We start from the raw sequence: 24,511 nt of genomic DNA, 5'->3' as shown, positions 1-24,511 counted from the left end.
CTGTAGTGCTGCCCCTATTCCTGTACTCTCAACCGAGACTAGGCTGAGGGTCTGGAAGTTGACTGGAGTGAAAACAGTTGGTGTTCTGGCATCCCCAGAAGAAGAGGAAACAGGTGGAGGTGAAGAATGGCAACATCTCAAAATAGATATTCTGCCGAGACAGATATAGAAATAAGGTACGCAAGGAAATTTGGTAAGTTATCCAAATAAAAAAGGAGTTAGTGGGACTCTTCATTTAAATATGTGTCATATTCAGAGTGAAGACGAGTTAAATGGGAGAGATGGGAGAGATGTAGATGTCGACAACAGTTTATGTAGTTTATTTTCATCCCTCTCCAATTATTTCACCTTCCACCCATTCAAACTGTAAAGTATATGCTTTTTCTGTTTTGTATAAGCAGACACCATGCTGAGAAAATTGGTGATTATTCTAATGTAACTGAACATAATAAGGGGGAGAGTTGTACCAACATAGTGGTTTTGAAATGGAAACAGTAACCATTCAGAGGGGAATAGGAGGGGCTTCTAAAGTGTGGTTGGACAATCAGTAACCAGTAGGAGGAAGGGCAGGGTATATGAGAGAGGGCAGTGATGGGTAAGATACACCTATAAAATGATACACAAGTTTAACTCACGCAGGCAAATAGAGCATCACAGATGTAATACATTTAAGCATAGTACATTAATATCACAGGCATTGTTAGAACTAATCAGATACTTTGTTAATAGGAAGGGAACATTTGCAGGTATTAGGAATAAATAGAGATGGAAGAGAACAAAGTAAGGGGGTTCATCTCTTATGGCAGATTGAGTAAAGATGGTAAACTGCAGTTTTATACTGGCATGAAGAAACAAAAGCTAGGTGATGATGCCAAAGAAATGAAGTGGGAATTGGGCAAGAGTAGAGAGGGGTATAGAAGGATCAGCGTATAGGGATAACGAATGGCAGAATTAAGGAAGGTATCCATAAGATCACATAGGTGAAGTGTGATGCTGGAAAGAGACATGAGATATAGTTAATGTACACGTTACGTAAAAAGAAAATGATGATTAATGCCATAGTAGCACAGGACAGAATAGGAGAGGTTAAGTCCTAATAAAACTGGGTCTATGTTTATTGATCAAATGACATGTTAATTGAATTGCTGTTCATCATACACAGACCATTGAAACTTCCTTTAATCGAAAAGCCACATGATTGTAAATAAGTTCATCAAATGATCATAGTTGGCCAGCATAAAGGAAGCAGAAAGTAGGTACTTATTGGTAATGGGGGTATAAGAAAACCTGTCCTTTCCCCACTGTAGCGCGATCTCTGAGTTGGTATGTATAATTACCGGGGGGTGTGAGGGGCACAGCACCCTACAAGAGGAGGGTTTGGTGAACACTCCTTATGTGGGGAGCTGTGCCCCCCAAACCCTCGCTAATTATATATACCAACTTCAAGATCGCACTACAGTGGGGAAAGGGTAGGTTTCCTTATACCTATGTTACTGATAAGCAAGTACTACTTTCCACTTCCTTTATGTTGGCCAACTATGATTGTTCAATGAAGTTATGTATGATCATATGACCTTTCGATTAAAGGAAGTTTTGATGGTCTGTTTACAATGAACGGCCATTGGATGAATGTGCCATTCATTCCGTAAACATAGACCCAATAAAATTTAGGGAAACTAGTTATTTATGTTAGTAGAATCAAGTAGTAGGGAAGCTGAGAAGAAGCCACAGATGAAGAACAGTAAAACAGTAAGAGTGTGGAAATAGGAGTATGCATGTAGATGTTAAGGAGCAAGTGGAAGACCCTATATGTGAAAGAACTGCCATGGTAATGGTGAGAGGGAGGGTCAGGGCAAGGAGTTTGCCTAATAGAGAGAAGAAAACTCCGTGGAGGGAGGGAGGGTAAAGTTGTAAATATGTATGTAGTTTTAAGAAGGTTGTTAGCAAAACTAAGAGATGAAATATTAAAACCCCAGGTGGAGCTGAGAAAAGATGGGAAGAAATAGTAGATGTGGTTGAAAGGAAAGCAGGAGAGAGACTGTGGGGAAAAGGAAGAAGAAAAAGAATGACAGAAGGCAATATGGTCAATAAAGATGAGTAGGTTGAGGCTAGAGATTAAAGCTTGGAATGTTGATGGATCAGGAAATAAGATGATAAAGATAGAATATTGGAACTTGAGTAGCACAAAGGCACATGTATTGACATTGCAAGAGACCTATTTATGTATAAGTTGGGAAATGTGCAGTTCAGGAAGGCAGGCACAGTGTGGTTTAGAATTTTTCTTGAGAGAGGAGAAAGCAGGGAGGAATAGTTATACTTCTTAAAGGAGCAAACCACCCTAGAACTAAAAAAAAACTGATGCTTCCTGACCTATTTTAACCCCTCAGAATCACTCTTAAGTGCTTTTTTTATTTGTAATTTTAGCCTGTTTTCCACAACCTGGCTACCAGTGGGCTTGATGTATCACTGTGATCTTGTTCTCCCTCAGCCTTTTCTCTTTTCCCATAATACTTTGTATGACTCATACCAGACATAAGGAAGTAACTTTGAATTCCCATGCCATTGACATATAATGGGATTTGTGAGGGTCACTGTTATTTTCTTTACCTTCTGCAAAAGGACTGCTTCTTTTCTGTCTCTAATCACTCATTTATATTTGGCTTGGACCTTGTTTTGCACTATACTTAGAAGTTGTCCAGATACAGGCAGCAAAGTAATTAAATTGCAGACCTTTGTTCAGTGTTTTCTTTTGTATTTCAAGAGGAATTGAGAGTCCCCTCTCCCCACACTACTGCAGAGGTGTTAAAACTGTCACTGCACTGAAGAGACCTTTGCAGAATCAATTCCTCTTAGACTACAAAAGAAAACCCCGAGAAGGCCTACAATTTACAATCCTTCTATGGGGCACATCTTATAAGTAAAGGCATAGTATCTAGATCTAAGTATGTTATACTTCCATTATACTCAGTCCTCAACAAATCAATAATGGAGTACAGTGCTCCCTTTTGCATGTACCTCACCAGACACCTGCAACCATTGGAGAGACCTCAGAGGTTACACAAACAAGACTTGCACAGAAGGACTGAAAGCCCTGTCACTGTATTCTGTCTCCTACATTGCGAAGAGGTAACCTGCGCCTGGCTTACAGGGCAGTTTCTGACCTGGCCCTGATGGAAATGCTATACATTCATAAGTCAAACTGCACAAGGGTCAGTCCCTCCAGGGATCTTAAACTGGGCTTTGACATGAACAGGTCATGCTGGAGAGATAGCTGCATCTCCAAAAGATTGCCACTTCTCTGGAACAAGCTTCCAGTTCACATGAAACAGACCCCCCCCCTGACCCTCTTCAAACACAACCTAGATCAATTGAAGGGTGACCGGAAATTTACACCTGGGGTGGTGCCCATTTCTGTCCTGGACAGAGGATGTCTGTATTAACTACCGTAGACGCTTACCTCTGTGAACTCTACACATCTAACCACCCACAATTGGGGCAGTTCGGGTTAAATATGGCTAGGCTTGTAAGGGGCTCTAGGGCCGTTAGCCTAGTAAACTTCTATGAACCTATTTACTTCAAAGTGAAAGAAAAGTCTGTTATGCTAGCAAAGGAAACAGCAAGCTAGAGCCACTGTCCATTAGATAGGAAGATAGTCATTGAAGAATAACCTCAGATCTGAGGTTGTGAACTGTCTTCATTACCTGCAGAACTAAGGACAGCAAGACTTGAACAGCTTGGTATCTAAAACTTTTCTAGGTATGATTTTAGTATATAATGGTTTTGAGAGAGAGAGGGACGTTAAAGGGGTTTGACAGAGATGGAGAAAGAGATGGGGGACAGAGAGAGGCCAAGAGAGAGAGACTGGGAGAGTTAGAGGCAGGGCAAGAGAGATTAGGAGGAGAGAGATAGCAAAAGACTAACGATTTGGGGGGGGGGGGAGAAAGAGAGAGCAAGAGAGACTGGGAGGGAGAGAGAGCCAGACAGACATGGTAGAGCAGTGCTGATATAGAAGTTTCAAGAATTACCATGGGCAAAAGGGGGTGGGGTGCAGACTGCTATACATCTTTCATTTCTTCTTTATGGGTCTTACAAGGGCCTTTTAGAAATAGTGATGGCTATTGTTAATGAGCCAAGCCAAAGATTATGTTATGCGATATGTGATCCTTTAGTAGAAGATAGAATTGTGAGTGAGTTTGCAAAGTAATCAGAATCAGGCAAGTGGCAAAATGGAATAAGAAGCAAATATATATTTCATGTTTTGGTAAAAAAAAAAAAGTACATCTCTGTAGTTATACTGACACTAGTAAAAGAGGCAATGACAGAGTTAGACGTATGACTGCTCGTGAAAGCAAAGGAAAGAAATTTGGCTAGAAACAAGATAAAATGAGACCTAAAAAGTGTGCCCTTGATTGTTTCATAGTTTGGTACTAGGCTATCTGCCCTGGGGCATTTATAAGCCTAGCCATATTGATGTGGCTTTTGCCATCCCATGTAATGGTACAAAAGTGTACAGAATAGATTTAGAATACTGTGCCTCTGTCTAGTAGTGACACAGTGAAGACCCCCTTACATAATATAATTAGTTTACTGTGCCTCTGTCTAGTAGTGACACAGAGATGACCCCTGGGGTAAACCTACGATCTCCCATCCACTCGTCAAGATTTCTCTTGAAGAGAGTCAATGAGGGGCTCTGCCTAACATGAACTGGGATTCTGTTCCAGAGTATGGGAAGCCTCTGAGTTATGAATCTGTCCCTCCAGCATGTCCTATCCATATTTGTGCTGAGATTCAAATCTTTAGCTCTCGTGGTTCTGATGGATTTGGATTTATTGAGGTGGAGCATGTCCATCAATTCCTGATTGGTCATGGCCTTGTACGTCAGGCACAGATCACCTCTGAGTAGGCAGTATGCTACTGAATAGAGTTGGAGTTTCTTTAGTCTGGCAGCACATGACATATGTTGGAGACCCTTGATCCTCTTGGTGAGGTACTTTTGGGGTCTCTCTAGCTGTTGCAAGTGCCAGGTGAGGTACATACCAAATGGGGCACTGTACTCAATAATGGGCCTGATAAGGGAGGAGTACAGGGGCACAATGACCTCCTTTGATCTGGATGTGAATCCCTTCATGTTAAGGTGGGCAAGGTAGAAAGTCTTTATAACCACTTTGGCAACATGGGTGTCAAATGAGAGGTCACTGTCGACTTGGGTCCCCAGGTTTCTGATTACTTTTTCCGTACTCAGTGGGTTACCGCCTATGTGATAATTTGTGGGCGCTTTGTTTTTCTCAAAGGGGATGACTATACATTTTTTGACATTTAGTTTAAGGCCATGACTCCGGCACCAGTTGTCCATTTCAGTGAGGCCTTTCTGTAGGATGTATGTGTCAGCTGGTTTATCGACTATGGCGCCTAGTTTGCAGTCATCTGCAAACTTTGTCAGTCACAACCCTCCCATGTTTGCTTTCACATCTGAGAAATAAATGCCGAACAAGAGGGGTCCCAGGACAGAGCCCTGTGGCTCACCACTTGTCACTGGCTTTGAGTCTGACATGGCTCCAGCGATTTTGACTGTATGGGTTCTATCCTTTAGCCAGTTTGCCACCCATCTTGTGACATATGGATTTACATTTAAGCTGTTGAGCTTGTCTATGATGCCAGAGTGGGGTATTGTGTCAAGCTTTAGCCAAGTCCAGGTAGGCTGTATGGACTGCTTTTCCCTCGTCAATGGCTCTAGTGACTGTTTCGAAAAAGTCAACCAGGTTTAAAAGGCAGGATCTGCCTTTTACAAAGCCATACTGGGTGGGATCAAGTGTCTGTAAGTCCCCAATGTCTCTGTTTATTAGTTCCATAATGATTCTTTCCATAGCTTTGCAGACCAGGCTGGTTAAGCTTATGGGGCGGTAGTTACCAGGGTCAGTAGAGGTGCCACCTTTGTGGAGTGGGACTACTGTTGCTGTACGCCAGTTTTCAGGTACATATCCTGTAGTAAGGCTAAGGTTAAATAGCATTTTTATGTGCGGGTTTAGCTCCTCTTGGAGTTCACGTAGCATGCAACCCGGGATACCGTCAGGTCCCATTGATGCTGTGTTTTTAGCTTTCCTGAGGGCAGTTCTCACCTGGACATCTGAGATGACAGGGAGGTTACATTCAGCTGGGATAAGTATTTCTTCTTTTCGGGATGAGGGAGGGGAGAAATTTGCACTGAACCTGTCTGCCAGAATGTTGGCAATATCTGTGGGTTCAGTGTATTTTTTGTCATTGTGAACTAACTCTGAACATATCTGAGGGTTTCCGCCCAGGTTTCTAACATAGTTGAAGAAGGCCTTGTGGTTATCTTTAGTGTCCATAGCGATTTTTCTCTCAAAGTTGGCCTTGGATGTTTTTATGAGAAGAACGTAGCTTTCTACTAGTCTGATCAGAGATGCCTTCTCTTTATGGGATTTTGCTCTGTCGTGCAGTAGCTTCCTTCTTTTGTTATACAATTTGTTTATGGCTGGGGTCCACCAGACAGGATGCCTGCCCTTTGTGGAGAGGGTCTTGGTTTTATTTGGGATTGCATGATCCATGCATTCTTGGAGATGTCCGTAGAAAGCATTTGTGAAGGATTCTGCATTGTGGGATGTGGTTTCCACTGTCCCAGTGGGCTTAAAGGACACCATCTCAGTTTTAAGAAGTGTAAAGTCGGCTTTTGAGAAGTTTTTCACTGTAGTCTTTTGTGTTGGGGGTGGAGGTGGGATATGTATATCCAGGGTTATTAGTTTGTGGTCAGATCTCACTAGTGAAGGGTATACTTCCGGTGTGGAGCACTTTGTCCCCATGTTTGTGATGATCAGGTCTAGTATATTATCTCCCCTTGTGAGAGAGGTGACTAGCTGTTCCATTGCGTTTGAATTTATGAATTCCAGGAACCTTTGGGCTAGGGTGTTTGGGCTAGAATAATGCACCCAGTCTATGTTAGGGTAGTTGAAGTCTCCCAATATGATGGTGTTTGGTGAGACATTCATATCCTCCAATGTCTTCAGGAAGGCTGAGTGGGGTTCTGAGATTGGGAGGGTGGTGTGGTCTGTAACATGCTACCAGTTGTATAGCAGTTTTGCCTACGGTTAGTTGCACCTGGATGGTCTCTGATGCTTCATGTGTTGCCACTAACCTGGAGGTGTGGGTGTCCTTGATGAATATGGACGCTCCCCCTCCCTTTTTTGGTTTGGCCTGAGTTTTGGGGCCGAAAAGCATGATACGAGGTATAGCCTGGTAGCGCTGGGGTGCTCTCAGGAGCCTTGAACCAGGTTTCAGTTACTGCACAGACATCAGTGTCCTCCATACTGAGGAGTGCTTCGAGAGCCTGCATCTTGAGATTTTGACTTCTGGCGTTGAGCAGCATTACCCTTAATTTTTTTCCATTTTTGTTTTCTAAGGAGGTGGGTTTGTCTTTTGAGTCTTGCCTAAAAAAGGCACTATGGGGGAGGCAAGAGCCTTAGCCAATATCCGGAAGCCCAGTGGTGACAGATGCAAGCCGTCCCTTGCGAAGCAGCGTGGCTAGTCCAGCATGTCATCCCAAGCAGACAGACATTGGATCCCCCCTAGAATGACACCAGTATTTGAGCCAATTATTAAAGCTGGTCATCTTGTCTTTGTATTGTGGCATCATTGTTGGTGAGGGCAAGATGCTGCTCAGGGTCAGGGTCATACCAGCCTGGGCTACATAATCAGAGAGTTCCTCTATGTCTCTTTTCATGTAGTCCAGGGAGGTACGTCTCAGGTCATTCACGACGGCATGGACAATGACTGAGTCATATTTGTACTTGCTTTGGAGTGACCTGAGTGCGTGTGTTATGTGGCGGTTCCTAGCTGTCGATAAGCAGCTCACCATTACCCTCTCATTGTTCAGCCTGGTACGCGGAATGTCAGTGTGTCTGACTAGAGTCACCTATTACTAGTGTATCAGGCATGGTGTTTGGCCTTAAGGGCTGTGATTGTTTGACACACTGATTTATTGAAGTATGTGATGCATGTGTTATGTTTTGAGGTGGTGGATTTTTGAGTGTCTGCTTTGGGAGCCTCTGTTGTTTTGGTAAGTTTTTTGTTAGAGCCTGAGTATGTCTTTGTGGTTTTATGTGTTTGGTTTGCAGTTGTGGTAGGTCTATGTGGGACTGGGTTTGGTGTGTGTGTGGTTACTTTTTCCTCCTGTCTGGTCTTGCCAGTCCTGAGTTGAGAGAGTTCAGCCTCCAGTTTGGCTATATAGTTGCATCTCTCACATGTGTTTGTGTTTGTTGGGAGGAGGAAAGGGTTGTCTGTGTACATGAGACAATTGTAGCATTGTCTCAAGATTCCCAGATTAACCAGCTGAACCGGAGAGGATGCCAGCAATCTACCACTCGACATGCTAGAATATTATAAGGGAGTGGGTACTCACAGGGAAGGTAGGTGGATGTAGTGCTTACTTTAGTTAGCGAGTGCTTACTTATAAGAGAGGTTTTGAGAACAAGTGCTAGGCTTATAATAAAGCGATTAGACTAGATTATTATAAGAGTAGAGCTTTCTTAAGGGAAATTTGAAGAGCAGACTTGGCGGAGCCAGAAAAAGTTTAACCTTGTTTAATCGGCGTTGCGCTATGCGCACAATCGCACAAAGCCGTGCAAACGCGGATTTTAAACAGGGAACTTCAGAAGAGCTAGAAATGGTCCAAAACAACCAATTACTACAAGCTCTTGTGCTGAGGTCACTCCTTCAGGGACAGATAGGCTGCTCAAGGCTCCCCACTCCCACTGGTGAGCAAAGAAACTTCCTTCTATCCAAGTAAGGCAATGGACACCACAGGAACCACACCACAGCCCAGAATACAGCAAAGCCTGTATACTGGTCTAAACTAGTCGAGGAGAGGCGGGAAAACAAGGATATTTTTTTTTTTTTGTTTTTGAGATAGAAAGCACACAGAAATGCAGGAAACAGTAATAAATCAGTTACACAGGCTAGCACACTTTAGTGGGCAGCCTCAACAGTTAAATTAACAAACAAACAAACAACTTTCGACCAATTTTCGACTAAATGAAACTTTAAGTGCAGATAATATATAATGCAACAAACAGTTAAAAAAACAGTTTAAGCTTGTTCAAGGTAAGCAAGAGAAGATATTTCAGGTAAAAAACAGCAGGGTTTGTAAACATGGTAAAAGGAAATCTACTGTATAGAGTCATTTACTAAAGACGTGTCAAAAATAAATATGCATTTGAAAAGCAACTTTGCAACAAACAAAGCTTAGGTGTGGTGTAACACAGGTATGAATGTGATTTATTTGTGGGTACTAGTAAGTGTATTGTTAAAGGAGCAAACATTGTGCAAGAATGTGCTACAAAGAATTAATTGAAATGTGAATACGACAGAAGGATTTGGGTAAAGAAGCTTAAACTAAGAAAGAATTCATTGAAATGTGAATATGACAGAAGGATTTGGGTAAAGAAGCTTAAACTAAGTAAAGTGTGCTGTTTAGACAGAGGAACAGTGTGTATCTTGACTGTTGGAACAGTCAAAAACAGTAGGTTGAAGGAAAATACGGTGAAGCCTCATATGTAGAAGTTGCTTATTTATTTATGCCATCAGGTGTTACTATTGGTCAGAAGTTGCTTACTTGCAAATCTCAAGAGTAAACAAATGCAAGATTGAGTTCCATTCATTTGGAAGAGTAGGATCATTTTCAATTTACTGGTTGCTTCCTGGTGTTCATATAGAGTGTTAACATGCTTTATAACTATGATGATTTATCCATTATTTCTGAGTTGCTTGCCATGTGTTTGTCAGATTCAGCTAGGCTATGCCCTTTTTCCAGTCATTCGTGCTTCTGGGAAGGCTTCATTTACAGAGGAGTAAAACGGAAAGGAAGTCGCAAAGTATGGAAAGCATGTGTGCAACTAAAAAAGAGATTACAACCCAGGCATCCTGTGTTTGATCAGTAGCACTGGCAAGTGAGGAAATGGTTGGGAGAGGATGCACGAGTGGCTGACACCAGCATGCTTATGGAGGAAGTAAGCTCCTAGGCCTGTGGCGTTGGTGATACTGCGAGCTGTCATCCATCTGCAGAGGCTTGTTGTATCAAACTGTGTTAGGTAGGAACCTCCCAGCTGAGTCTGAGAAACAGGAGGTGTGTATGTGAGAGCAGGGATTAATAGACTTAATTCCAGGAAGACCACAGAGTAAGGTTTGGAGCAGATCTGTACCATTTTCAAGAAAATGCTACCTGATTTATATTGATAATTAATTAGTGTCCGGAAGTCATGAAGTTAACTGATGCTATAAATCTTGGTGTGATCAGTATATTAAAAGTTATATTTTTGAGATGTGGTTTTCCTGGTAATCGTGTCAGACAGTGGTCCAGAATATTCAAGTACAGACCTCGAGAATTTGCAGACAAGTGAGAACTGAAAAGTATTCATTACTTCGAAATCCCGATTAGGCACAATTAAAAGGGCAGGTTAAAAGAACACTTCAAACAAGTAGTTGATAAAGTCAATGGGCAGTAATGGTGACCAGCAAATATCAGTACTGTAATATGGAAGGTGTTGGTCTGTCACCTGTCCAGCTTTTAGTGGGTTAGAGATAAATAAAATACCTCTTTCTTCATTGACTTCTTAGAAATCAGGTTCAGGACACACTGATACAGAATTAGTCAGGACCAACCCTGGCATTCATAAACACAATGCTCGGTTGCTTATAAGCATTCTGTATTTACTCCTTGACACTGCCCACTCTTGCGCCATATGTATGTCAGTCAAGTCAGGAGAAACTTTGTGGATTCCCATCCAATTATCTGTATCCTGTTTGAAGGATGATAGTGTAGCACACTGCTTAATCTGCTGGGGCACTGTGTTCCAGAAGTGTAGTGAAGAGTCTGTCTCCCCATCTCATTTTGTCTGCTAGTGAAGATTTAGGTCCCAGGTTCTGGTATTTGTGGAGCTAGTAAGCATATAGTGATAACAAGAAATCTAGTGCAAGTGGTTGTCTAATGGCATGGAAGGTAAGACATAGATCTCAGCAAAAACAGACAAGTTCAGCACTGAGGTTAACCGTTGATGGAGACACTATAGATGTTCTTCGTATTTCAGTGTTGTAGTCATCACACACGGGTTATCCTACCAGGGGTAGCCCTCATTCGGCCCGAATACCAGAGGCTTAGTATTTCTGCATCGCTTTCTGTCGCTTCATTACTGATGTCAGGTCGTCAGAGGTGAAATGGCATTGGCTGCCTGTTTTTATATCAGTCTTTCTTGCCGAGGAACCCGAAGCAGAAGCAGTTCGCACGAGTGCCGGTTGACTGCTACCTGAGTTTTCGTTTCCGAAATTGAGTCATCTTTAAGTCTTCTAAAGCTAAGGACCCCGTTGACGATCCTTTTTACTTTCTCTAACCGATGTCAGAAAAAGTTAACAATTGTCTTGCCTGTGGAAAGCAAATACCACACCGAGATTTCCATTCTTACTGCGTCACCTGTTTAGGCCTAGACCACGACGTACCTCGCTGTTGGTTTTCTGCTTTGTTCAACACCCAAACTATTTGTCGTCGGGACCTTATTGTAGCTAAATATTTCTGTTCTCGATCTCCGTATTCCAGAATAAACAATAAAAACAAAAAGTCCAAACCAAATGTTCACAAAGAACACACAGGGTAACTCTCTTCCAAAAAAAAAAACCAGACTCCAGGCAGGTAAGGTTATTAGCGCTTTTGTTCCCTTTATTCACATTCCAAATGGAACTTCATCAGATACACATACCTTACCCTCTTCCCTCTTTTTATACACAATTCATCAAAGCAGTTGCCCCAATCAACACACTTTACAATTAATTAAACTTGAAATTTGATTCCTACACCTTCAGGTGTTTTGCTACCTGTGATACAACTAATATAATATACATGGCTAAATGTATAATGTGCACAGCGTTTTATATTGGCAAAAGCACAAGGAAGCTTAAAGAGAGGATCACTGTGAACAAATCAGAAATCAAAAGACATATTTCCACTAATGCCCTCGATAAGCATATTATGAATAAAGGCATAGAACATCGTTTTAAGTTTCGTGTTATAGAAATAAAGCTTAAAAATACTTGGGAGGGCGACGACATGAATAACATTCTGGAATTATGTGAGTTGGAATGGATCTTGAGACTTAACGCTGAGCATTCACCAGACTGAGTACATCAGTTGTACTCAGGAAAAAACAGATGCAGTTAAAAAAATTAATAAAAAGTAACAAATTAATAAACATGATTTTTGAATTTTAGATTGCTATATGATAATATGGCAATATTTATTATTTTTTGATGTTTTGAGGAATTTTTATGTGTTTTTATGTTAGATAATGCAAGACTATTGTATTTTTGTGATAGTACTTAAGAGAGCACATTTCATTAATTGCTAGGTAACTAATTATTAATTATTTTATTATGGGCTGTGTTATGTGTCTCTGAGAGTATAAAATGTGATGTTTTAATGGAGTTGCTACACACTGATGAAATCTTTTATAATCTGAAAGCTCTGCGAGTTAATACGTTCAATGTGTCCCTATTTTTGGAGTTTGCGTTTTGTGAAGGCATAGATTTCCCCTAAAGAGTTTATAAGAATGACTAAAAGGACAGTGCCTCCAGTCCCTCTTAATAGTGCAGGGTGTTTAAGCCCAGTATCTAATTTAGTAACTTCCTGAGTCATTCTAATTGTTTGTCTAGTGAGGTATATTACAAAAGTGGGGTTGTACTCAGTTGCCTAATCAGTACTGAGTATTAGGAAACGGTGACCTCTTTTTGTTTTACATGATACTCCCTTGTCAAGTAGTTAAGCTAAGTAGAAGGATTTTCTGACTACTGTTATCAATTTATGACTGAAACAGTGGGAATTTTCAGCCTGTGATCAAAGGTTCTCCTATAACAACTTCATTTGAAGAGGGGTATTGTGTGCTAAGGGGAGGGGTTCTGTACCACATGGCGTAATATTGCATTTAATTTGAGCCCATTTTCAGTACTCCAGCTATGTACTTGCCTAAGTTCTTGTAGAAGAGTTAGGGGTATCGGAGGGGAACTTGTGAATAGGTCCTGGTTTGCACTCATCTGCAATCCTAGTCAGAGGTCATGGTTTTCATTATGGAGGTTAGAAAAGTAAATGCTGAAAAGGAGGGGTCTGTACACTGAGCACTAGGTGACACCAGTAGTTGCCTTCATACTTTTTGATGAGGCACCATGTGGGTACTGTCTTTAGCCAGTGTACTTATCTGTCTTGCCACAAAGATCTTTTCTTAAAGTGTTAAGCTTGCTTACAATGCCAGTATGTGGTGTGGTGTCCAACTCCCTGGCTGTGGTCTTTGCTGTGTAAGAAGGCCTCTGTTCTTTATGAATTGTACACATTGCTGAACTTACGTATTCCAGTGAATGATTATTCTATGATCATTGCATGTAGCCCACCAGCTTCTGTTTCTCTTCAACTATGACAATTTCTGCTCTTATCCAGTCATTGTCACTACATATGTGATTCTGGCAACCTGAGTAATGTCACTGATATGTTAAGGAATAGGAGTAGGTTGTTTGCCTGCTGGTGGAAAGTGGTGACTATTTGATCTGCTGATTCTCTTTGAACTGGCAACAAGTGCTTAGCTTGTGTAAATGAAATCTGAATGAATGTGACTATTAACCCTGCATATGAGGCTGAGCAAATTAACACATCTCTTCCACCTTATTCTCTGTGTGTCTGTGTTTACATGGATCTGTTCTTTGCTGTGTTCCGTGACATGGCAACAGAGCACAACTGTATGACCTTTGTAATCCTTAGCATATAGTTTTCCTTTGTTTTATTGTGCTCCACCATCATGCTTATGATTGATTTATAAAAATGTTTTAATTAGACATGATGGTAGGGGTGTGATGGCCATATTATAGTAATAAGATGAGCTGGTGCTATTGGACTTCAGGGAAATCACAAGTCAGGAGCAGTTTGGTGGTTGTTGCAGGTCATGGAGCTTTTTCCTAGTAGTTTTTTCCTCTCATGCAAAGGATTTATGTATATTACTTTATTTATTTACAACACTAATATGTTGCTCACCACTATACTCTGAGCAGCGTACCAACCGGGAGGGGGAGCAGTGCACTGGCAAGTACAACACCATCTGCTGATGCACAGTTGGAGGTTAGGGTTTGGTGTAATGGTTAAGGTATTTATTTCACAGAAAGGCAGTGTAAGAATTGATTCTCTCTAAGTTAAGCTGGCTAGGATTAAAATGGTTCACTAAGATAGCTAGCCTAGTCCTTACTTTTGAGAAGGTTGGAGTAATGGTTAAGGTGTTTGCCTCAGACACAAGGTACAGAGCTTTCTTCTCACATTTGAAAGAGAAATTGCCTAGGTTTAAAATTATGTATGAGAGCAGCTAGCCTAATAATTTTATCAAGCTCCCCATTCATGTGAAGCAGAGTTCCTCCCTAACCTAATTCAAGTGCAACTTGGACAATTGAATGGGGAACAGGAAATTCATCCCTGGTTTGGCACCTGTGTGCATAAGGGGACATATGCAGCTTGTGAATGGTTCCTCTCCCAGGCTCCTGCTTGTAAATGTTTCATCTCCCAAGCTGATGCTTATGCTGTTAAGGGTGCCAGAACTTGTCAGAGGTTTGGGATGCATGGCTAGGCTTAAAAAGGCCACAGTGGGCATTAGTGTTGTGTACACTTATGAACTTGACTGCAACCTCAGAAGCTGTCCCTTTGGGGTACGTACATTACACAGATGCCATTACATGTGCGAATTGTGTATGATTTGGGGGGTTAGGGTAGGCTGATTTGCATGTGTGACGTGTTAAAGGCGTATAGTATGTACACGATGTGGTAGAACCACATGTAGCATCTTGTCCCCTTGTGTGCAGATCTTTGAGTCACAAAGGGCTTTATGTAGTCTTGCTTTACCCATCCTGCTTCATAGCACTCAGGTTTTCTGAATAACACCTAGAGGTTCTTTTATGGTGGCTAGGACTTGTGATTTTTAAGGGAGACAACGCGAGTGTTTAGCAGAGCTGGCAAAGGAATCAGCCTAATACAGCTGTTGAAGGAAACATGAGCAACCAAGATCATTTTATGGAAACTTCTGTTGATAAAATGCTGAGAAAAAAGGAGGTATCTGCTTAAGATGAACAGTAATGAATCTTCAAGTGACTATGAAGGGAGGAGCAACTTTGCCCGTGGTATGTTTTTTACAAAGGGGTGCAAAGATCTCCAGTAGCGTTGGGTGTAGAGAACATCAAGTAGAAATGTCACCAGAGTTTGTGTCATTACATGATGAGATGCTTGGCTCATTTTCAGTTGCAAATACAAATGATGCATTTTGTAGAGACTGGAAATTATGAAGGTGTGGGTTTGGAGGAGGTGGAATGTGTTAAACTACTTCAGGTTTAGGAATGGGTTCAACAGAATGGAAAATGTGGGCCTGTTATTCTGAATAAGGGCAGATAGAGAAATACAGGGACATAGACCTGAGCTGGAAGGGCAAGGCAAAGGGTTTAAAAAATTGAGAGGCATTATTTCAAAGAAGGTGGTTTCGTATTGGAATAGATTTCCTGAAATTTTGGTTTCAAAAAAAGGTTGGCATAGGAAAGGTGGGGTGAGAGCCAAACACTCTGATAAGGTGGAATGCATGATGTAGCTGTAAAGGTATTAGAGGTTGACTGATTGTAAAGGGACATCACTTCCGTATCACTTTTATTGCATCTATGAATGTTAGTAGTGAAGAAACTGACTTGACAGGCATTGGCCCTTCCTCATAGTGTCTGCCACACTGCACAGTGGATGCGATGCAGCATAATGACTGCTGTATGAAAAGTCAATCTACATCAAAGCCAGCCCTTCCTTCCATGTGGTCTATTAACAAAGTGATGCTCTGCTTGGCTTGGCTGTGAGAAATGGACTAGCTTTTCTAGGCTGTAGCCTTACATAAGTAAGCCTATTTTGGGATAATTCTCAGTTTCTTTCTGACTTTGAACTTCTGTTGTGCTGCTGCATTGGCTTGTTTCTCATCACTTCTGAATCTTGCATATTTTGTGTGTGTATTTTTGTTTTAGGACCGTTACTGTTTTCTCCTTTAAAGTACAGTACTGTCTCTACACATAGCGCCATCATTGTTTATTGTATTATTGAAGTAGTCATCCTGTGCTCCCTTGTTCTGTGATAAATTAACGTATAGTGTGTTTTTTGTTGAAAAATTCAGTGTGTGTGTGTGTGTGTGTGTGTGTGTGTGTGTGTGTGTGAGTGTGAAGACACCTGCATAATGATACTTTTTTCACACGTGAAAGTTTCAGCAGCCTGTCATACATAAACAGTTTTCTTGAATAAATTTGAATTTTTGTTTGAGACCAAAATGTGCATTTCTGGGGTGGTGGTGGTAAGGAAATGCCAGCAGTAAGAAAATACATTCCTTTTTCTTTTTAATGTTAAGTATATGCAATTTGAAGTTGCTTTAGAAGAGAACCTTGACTTCCTGCTGATAAATCATCTGTGGTGTTTACATAATTTCTGCTGCTTGACAGGTTTACATTTTGTCTGTTTTGATGTATTCTCATTTGAATAAGCAGTGCAGAGAGCAGCTACCTTGTAGTAATAGCCAGACTGCAGGGTACCAGGACATCATATTAGACTATTCATTACACCTTTCTGGCATTAAGCCAGCAAGTGTGGTGAGGGTTTCATGTGCAAGTTACAAGCCTTTAGGAGATCAGAATCCAATTATTACTGTTGTTTGGAAGCACGCTGGTGCTTAAGTATGCAGTAGCAGCAACAGTAGTAGAAAGAAAAGATTTTGATTTCATATTACACAGTGCAAGTCTATGAGTGCAGTTCTTATGCTGGCTTCTTCTGGAAATAGCTCTGTCAATCCTTCCTGCAAGTAGATGCTAAGTCCCTTTACGATGAGAGGTTCTGGGTCTAAGACAGAAAGCCAGATATTATTGTACTGTGTGGTTGTTGCTTAGCTGTAGACAAGAAAAAAGACTTTGCTGCAGTGCTAAACAGCTGTGCGATGTGTGTTTATGCCTACAGTATGCCGAGGAGAGCTTTACCAGTAAACACTTTGTGCAACCCTGAGATAAGATATTGTTTGTGCTTTCCTTGCACAGTGTTACTGCAGCATCGAGCAGATCCAAATATTCGGAACACAGATGGCAAATCAGCTTTGGACCTTGCCGATCCATCAGCAAAAGCTGTTCTTACAGGTAAGAAAGGCTAACTCTGCTTTGATATTATTATTTCCTTTTTATGCTTCTGAGAATGTTTTAAAGTGCTCCTTTGCAGTTTAGTCTGTCCTTTTTTGAAAATCATTACTGGGAACATTTGCATGTCATTATCTGGTTCCATATTATTGATTCAGTATGTAACTTTACTGTTAATTGCAGTGTTCCAATAGTCACTGATTGCTGTGCCTACTTATGTTAAAGAAATAAGGCTGTCAAAAGAAATATGATGCATTATTCAGTGAAGCCTTTTTTTTCTTTTTACCGTTGACCCTTCTGTGAGTTCTGTTGCAGTTTTCTTCCTCCAGTTGACTGGGGTTTTGAGACCTTCACTCTTGATCAAGCAAGGACATTTTGATATTGCTATGAAAGAACTTAGCTTTAGAAAGACAACCTGCTGCTTTATCAGTAGAAGGGGAACCAGTGATTCCCTTAACATAGCACTGTGCATTTTTTTCCACAGTGCGTAACTGAAAATAAAGTAATACCCTGTGTCATATGATGTAGTGCTTTTGCATCCTGCTGCTTAGTATGAGAACTGGACTTTTAAAGCATAGTTATCTTAGCAGAAGGTGTCTTTGCTTGGTGTGTCAGAGAAATGTGTATTTTTGCTGGCTTTTAGGAAGAACAAGACGATAATACATCTACTATGGAGCATTTGCAGATGTCTGTTTTTCTGTGATTTCAGTTACCTTTGTAGAAGTTGTCTTTGGTAGAAAGTGCACAACTTAAACATTTTATTATTTTGTGGTAAATTTTGCAGATGTTTGTACTATGATATATAGTTTACAGTTAAATCCTATAACTGATTCTGTTGCTATATATGATAGTGGGTATCAGTGGCTGGATAAGAAGGGCTAAGAATTTTAAATCAGTGCTTCAGATATACATGCAAAAAATAAATTTGTTTCTTATTTTCATTTTATTATTTGTTAATTTTATAGACATTTAGGTTACAGTGTGTAGGTTGTAATGAAGTTACAGAAACATTTTGTTTCCATAGAGGCAAAAGAGGGCAACCACTGACTGTAAAAAGCGATGAGAATGTGAATAGATTACCAAACTTGCATAATAAGAATTCTCCTTCATACTTCATTTTTAAGAGTTCTTAATTCCTCAAATATGATTTGGTAAAATCTCAAACATCTAGTTATTTATAGAAAAGTAAATCATTCATGTTTGTTAATAGCTTCTCCCTGATAAAAAAAAAAAAATAGTTGCTTCTTAAAACCCAGCACTAATTAGATGCTCCTGGTGTCACATAGGTGACTTTCTTTAACATTAAGCTTTTCCCATTCAAGTGTAGAAACCACTCTCTTTTAAACAGCAAGAAACTGTAGGGCTCTGGCATTTTTTTTTACATAGGGAAAACTGTCTTTTAGTTTGTGACTAATGAAAGTTGTGCAATCATTACTGCATGCTGCTTATTTTTCTGCTCACTTTCAGTGTCCTGTGATGGAGCTGTCCATGTTTTATTTATTTGTTAGGTTGGTGGACTGAACTGTAAGACCACTTTTCTTAACCACAGTCTAATTACATTAAAAAGCAGAATACATCTGAAAGTACAGCAGGTAATGGTGATTGTAACAACATAATGCTCCGAGGTGACAAAATAAAAATCTTTGTGTAGGTATGCGGGTAGGTAGCACAGGGGCACAGAGGGTAGCATTGTTGCCTCACAGGAAGAGGTTCTCCAGTTCAGTTCTCGGCTGGGTTGCCTTCTGTTGGGAGTCTGCATGTCTTCCCTGTGTTCACATGGATTACTCCAGTTTCTTTCCATATTCGAAAGATATGCAGTAGTTGTATTATACACACTAAATTGGCCATAGGTGGGAGCGTGCATGCGTATGTGTGGTATGGAAGGACAGCTTTGACAGGGCTAGCCACCCGGCTGCGTGAACATTGGTTCTGGATGAATGTTACTGTTGATTTGACACCCTGACTTAATGTGAGAAAGAGGGGTGATGGATGGTGTAGGAACACGGGTAAATTTAGTTACAAACTGCATTTCATAAAGTGACCGTAGGACCCATTCTGTAGACAAAGGTTTGTGATTAAGAAGTAAAAGAGTAGCCCAGGTTAACGGACAGAACATCTGTATCTTAGACTCACATTTCACCTGCAGATATTTAGCATCATCAAATAGGTATATTTTTTACCAGTTAATTTTCTCACCCTTTGCTTAGCTTTTGTTTTCTGCAGACAGATAATACCATATTTAAGTCCACAGGTGAAGACTAAAAGATGAAGAAAGTAGACAGGAGTATAAGGAGATGAGGCGTATGGTGAAAGAGAGAGGTGGCGAAAGCTAAGGATAAGGTGTATGGAGAGTTGTATGAAAGGTTGGACACTAAGTTGGGAGAAAAGAACCTGTACTGGTTGGCTAGACAGAGGGGCCAAGCTGGGAAAGCTGTGCAGCAGGTAAGGGTGATAAGGGCTAATGAAGGAAATGTACTCACAAGCAAGGAGAGTGTGCTGAGCAGATGGAAAGAGAACTTTGAAAGGTTAATAAATGAAAAGAATGAGAGAGAGAGAGAAGGTTGGCTGATGTGGGGATAGTCAATAAGGAAGTGCAATGGATTAGCAAGGAGGAAGTAAGGGCAGCTATGAAGAGGATGAAGAATGGGAAGGCTGTTGGTTCAGATGACATACCTGTGGAAGCATGGAGGTGTTTAGGACAGATGATAGTGGAGTTTTTAACCAGATAGTTTAATGAAATTTTGGAAAGAGAGAGGATGACAGAGGAGTGGAAAAGTGTTTTGGTACCAATTTTTTTTAAGAGTAAGGGTGATGTGTAGTGCTGTAGTAACTACAGAGGGATAAAACTGATCAGTCATAGCATGAAGGTGTAGGAAAGAGTAGTGGAAGCAAGGTTAAGAAAGGAGGTGATGATTAGTGAGCAGCAGTATGGCTTCATGCCGGTAAAGAGTACTACAGATGCAGTGTTTGTTCTGAGGGTGTTGATGGAGAAGTGTAGAGAGGGTCAGAAGAAGTTGCATTGCGTCTTCGTGAACTTAGAGAAAGCATATGGCAGGGTGCCTAGAGAGGAATTGTGGTATTGTATGAGGAAGTTGGGAGAGGCAGAGAAGTATGTAAGAGTGGTACAGGATATGTGTGAGGGTAGTGTGACAGTGGTGAGGTCTGTGGTAGAAGTGACTGATGCCTTCAAAGTGGAAGTGGGATTACATCAAGGATCAGCTCTGAGCTCATTCTCATTTGCAATGGTGTTGGACAGGTTGACAGACTAGATCAGATAGGAGTCCCCGTGGACTATGATGTTTGTGGATTACATTGTGATCAGTAGGAGAATAGGGAACAGGTTGACGAGACCCTTGAGAGATGGAGATATACTCTAGAGAGGAGAGGAATGAAGGTCAGCAGGACTAACACAGAATGTATGTGTGTGAATGAGAGGGAGGATAAGAGGAATGGTGAAGATGCAGGGAGTAGAGTTGGCGAAGGTGGATGAGTTTAAATACTTGGGATCAGCAGTTCAGAGTAATGGTGAGTGTGGAAGAGAGGTGAAGAAGAGGGTACAGGCAAGGGTGTAGTGGGTGGAGAAGAGTATCAGGAGTGATTTGTGACAGACTGGTACCAGTAAGAGTGAAAGGGAAAGTCTACAAGAGATTAGTGAGACCAGCTATGTTATTTAGGCTGGAGACAGTGGCATTGACAAAAAGACAGGAGTCAGAGATGGAGGTGGCAGAGTTAAAGATGTTAAGATTTGCATTGGGTGTGACTGGGATGGACAGGATTAGGAATCGGTATATTAGGGGGTCAGCTCAGGTTGGATGGTTTGGAGGCAAAATCAGAGAGGCAAGATTGCACTAGTTTGGACATGTGCTGAGGAGGGATGCTGGGTATATTGGGAGAAAGATTCTAAGGATGGAGCTGCCAGGTAAGAGGTAAAGAGGAAGGCCTAAGATAAGGTTTATGGATATAGTAAGAGAGGACATGCAGGTGGTTGGTGTGACAGAGCAAGATGTAGAGGACAGGCAGAAATGGAAACAGATTATCTGCTGTGGCGACCCCTAACAGGAACAGCCAAAAGAAGATCGTAAAGACTATCTCTGTTTAGATTCTTCAGAATATAAAGGGATGGTTAATGGTAGCAGTGAGTTTGTAGTGGAGTAAAGAGGTGTGGAACAAATATATCTGCATTTTGAGTCCTTGATGGGGACAGTAGTTCTTTGGCAAATAAGGTTAAAAATAATGTTTGTGTATGTGATTTTGTGGTTGGGTCTGTGTAGGCGGTCTGGTCTCAGCAATTCTTTCTGAGTTAAGCCTGTAACATGCCTTTGTGGTCATGCTCCACATATGTCTTCTCTTCACCGTTTAAGGTTTTGTTCTGAAACTTTCTGTGTGGGAGAGCCTTGTGACTAGACCTCTGGGTTAGTGGGCTTAATTAAACAGATGATCTTCTTGTTTCACTGTTGCAGTCAAGGCTAAGTCAATACAGACAGTAAAAGATTTCCTCCAGGTACAACCATCCAGGTTCAGCAGAAAATTTCCAGTCAAACACTAGTTCTTTCCCACCCAGCTTAGGATTAAGCAGAGAAAACCTCAAAAGGATAGGCCATTCAAACAGAGGTAACAGTCACAAAGGGGCAGGCAGTGCTCCCCCCCCCAAGATAGGAGGAAGGCTCTCTCTTTTCTTACATACCTGGACCCTCATCACCTCAGACAGATGAGTTATATACATTATTTCAAGTGACTACAGACTCACTTTCAAAGAGCATTTAAAATAATTAGGTTATCCAGATATCCCCAAAATAAAAAAACAGGCCTTCGCTCAAATCCAGATACTGTGTTTGCAGTGAGTAGTAGAACCAGTTCCCACTGCCCAGCAGGGAAAAGGATTCTGTTCCAGGCTCTTCTTGGTCCACAGAAAGGAAGGCTCATGGCGACCCATCATGGATCAGTCCAAACTCAATCAATTCCTCTTAGTGCCAAGGTTCAAAATGTTAACTCTCCAAAAACTGCTGCCCATGATATATACCCCCATGCCTTCGTGGTCTCTCAAGACATAAAAGATGCCCATCTACACATCCCTGTTTAGGAGTCACACAGAAGATTTCTTCTCTTCAGGGCAGGATCCAGTTACTATCAATTTTTTGCACTGCCCTTTGGCTTATCTACAGCACCAAGAGTGTTCACAAAGTGCCTAGCACCAACAGTAGCCTTCCTCAAGACCAGGAGGATATGAATTTATCCTTACCTGGATGACTCCCTCATGCAGGCATAGATCAGGTCAAGCTCCTCAAGGACATCAAATTCACTCAGGACCTCATTTCCTGTCTAGGGTTCACAGTGAACCTACAGAAATCCCACACTTCACCAACAAAAAAGATGGTCTTCCTGGGGGCATTTCTGAACTCCTCTCTCCAAAAGGCCTCCCTCCAGAAAAAGTCTCCTTCCTGACAGATTTCTTCCACAGGCTACATCTCACCAAGGGAATTTCTACAAGCCCTGGGATACATGGCCTCGTGTATCCTCATGGTTCCCCGTGCCAGACTCCACATGAGGAAGTTACAGTGGTACCTGAAGAATGTCTGGTGCCAGAGCTCATAGACCCTATAGACCAAGATTCCCTGGCTCAAAACAGAGTTTGCATGGTTGGCACAAGCTTGTTCCCAGAATCAGGGCCTTCCCTTAAAAATCTCTCCTCAGGCTCAGACCCTAACTACATATGCCTCTGAGACAGCACGGGAGACTCACTTCCAGAACCTCCAAACCCAGGGGAGGTGGGATTCTGGATCCAAGGACAGACACATCAATTGGAAGGAACTCGTGGCATTATTAAAGGGGCTGTTAGCCTTCAAGTAAAAATGGACCCCAGATGTCTTGTTAATCAAGACAGACAATATCACAGTTTATGTGGTACATAAGCAGTCAGGGAGTAACACATTCTTACCCCCTGTGCCATTTAGCTATGCAAATCTGGGAAACAGCTCAGTCTATGGGCTTGCACCTGGTAGCACAATACCTTCCAAGACTCCAACATGCTTTGGCAGACCACCTCAGCAGAAACTTGATGGACCCTCATGAATTGCATCTGCACCCAAAAATCTTCCAGTCCATCACCCAAACATGGGGAATTCCACAGGTGGACCTCTTTGCATCCAAAGAGAATGCACACCTGCAAAAATTCTGTACCAGGAGCAAACAGGAGGCAGCTTTGAAAACAGATGCCTTCTCCTTCCCCTGGACAAAGCTTTTCATTTATGCATTTTCCCCCAGTACCCATTCTTCCTGGAGTTCTGCTCAAGATGAGAAGAGGGCCCAAGAGCATTTCTTATAATTCCAGACTGGCCCAGATATAATTGGTACCCCCTCCTCCTCAGTCACCAACCAGAGCCCATGGCTACTCCCTCAAAGAGTAGATCTCCTCACCCAGAACGAAGGAAACATTGTTCATCCCAATCTGCAGGACCTCAACCTTCTAAAATGGCTGATCCCACAAAAAACACAATGGTGTTAGCCTAAGTAAACAGGTGTTAGATATCCTCAAAGAATCTAGAAGCCCTAGCACCAGGAAATCCTACTCAGCTAAGTGGAAAAGATTCTCTGTTTGGTGTAAAGATCACCACCTAGATCCTAAATCAGCATGTTTCCAGCATCCTGGAATACCTGACTGGCCTCCTGAATCGGGAGCTGTCTCATTACTCCCTTAAAATCCATGCTTCTGCTATCTCTGCATATGCAACCTGTCACCCTCCCCTTTTTCTCCCATCCACTATTAAAGCAATTTGTAAGGGAAGTAATCCACGTTAGACCACCACCCAAAAGGAAACCTTCTCCTCCTTGGGACCTTCATTTTGTGCTAGAGAAACTGGCCTTTCCCCTGTTTGAACCAGCAGCTTCTGTGGACCTAAAGTTCCTGACATGGAAAACAGTTCTTCTGGCTCTCACTTCGGCCAGGAGGGTCCCTTTTACTGTCTTCACTGACTTAGCCTTATCCTCCATCTTTTTAAGGACTTCTGCCTTGGGTCCAAATAAAACCCAATAGTCAGGACTGAAACAGTGAATACACTTGAACCCAGGAGCCCCACTTGGCCTTCCTGAGAACACTGGAAAATATGAAGGTCTCTCCAAACACCATTATATTGGGCGACTTCAACTACCCAAACATAGACTGGGAGCATTACTCTAGCTCCAACACCCTAGCCCAAAGGTTCCTAGAATTTATAAACTCAAATGCTATGGAACAACTTGTTACCACTCCCACAAGAGGGGAAAACATACTGGACCTGATCATCACCAACATGGGGACTCT

At 41.7% G+C, this 24,511-nt stretch overlaps 1 protein-coding gene across 1 annotated transcript in view; it reads left to right on the top strand.

Moving 5' to 3' along the window:
• TNKS (tankyrase) overlaps positions 1–24,511 on the top strand; it is a 2,150,186-nt gene that overhangs the window by 132,644 nt on the left and 1,993,031 nt on the right. The window contains exon 3 of the mRNA XM_044060937.1: positions 17,122–17,217. Coding sequence (XP_043916872.1) covers positions 17,122–17,217 — 96 coding nt within the window. The remainder of the gene's footprint in view (positions 1–17,121; positions 17,218–24,511) is intronic.

The sequence above is a fragment of the Protopterus annectens genome, chromosome 2.part0, assembly GCF_019279795.1.
Source record: "Protopterus annectens isolate FY-2018-M chromosome 2.part0, PAN1.0, whole genome shotgun sequence".
Taxonomy (NCBI): Eukaryota; Metazoa; Chordata; order Ceratodontiformes; family Protopteridae; genus Protopterus; species Protopterus annectens.
This window is presented reverse-complemented; position numbering and strand designations above follow the sequence as displayed.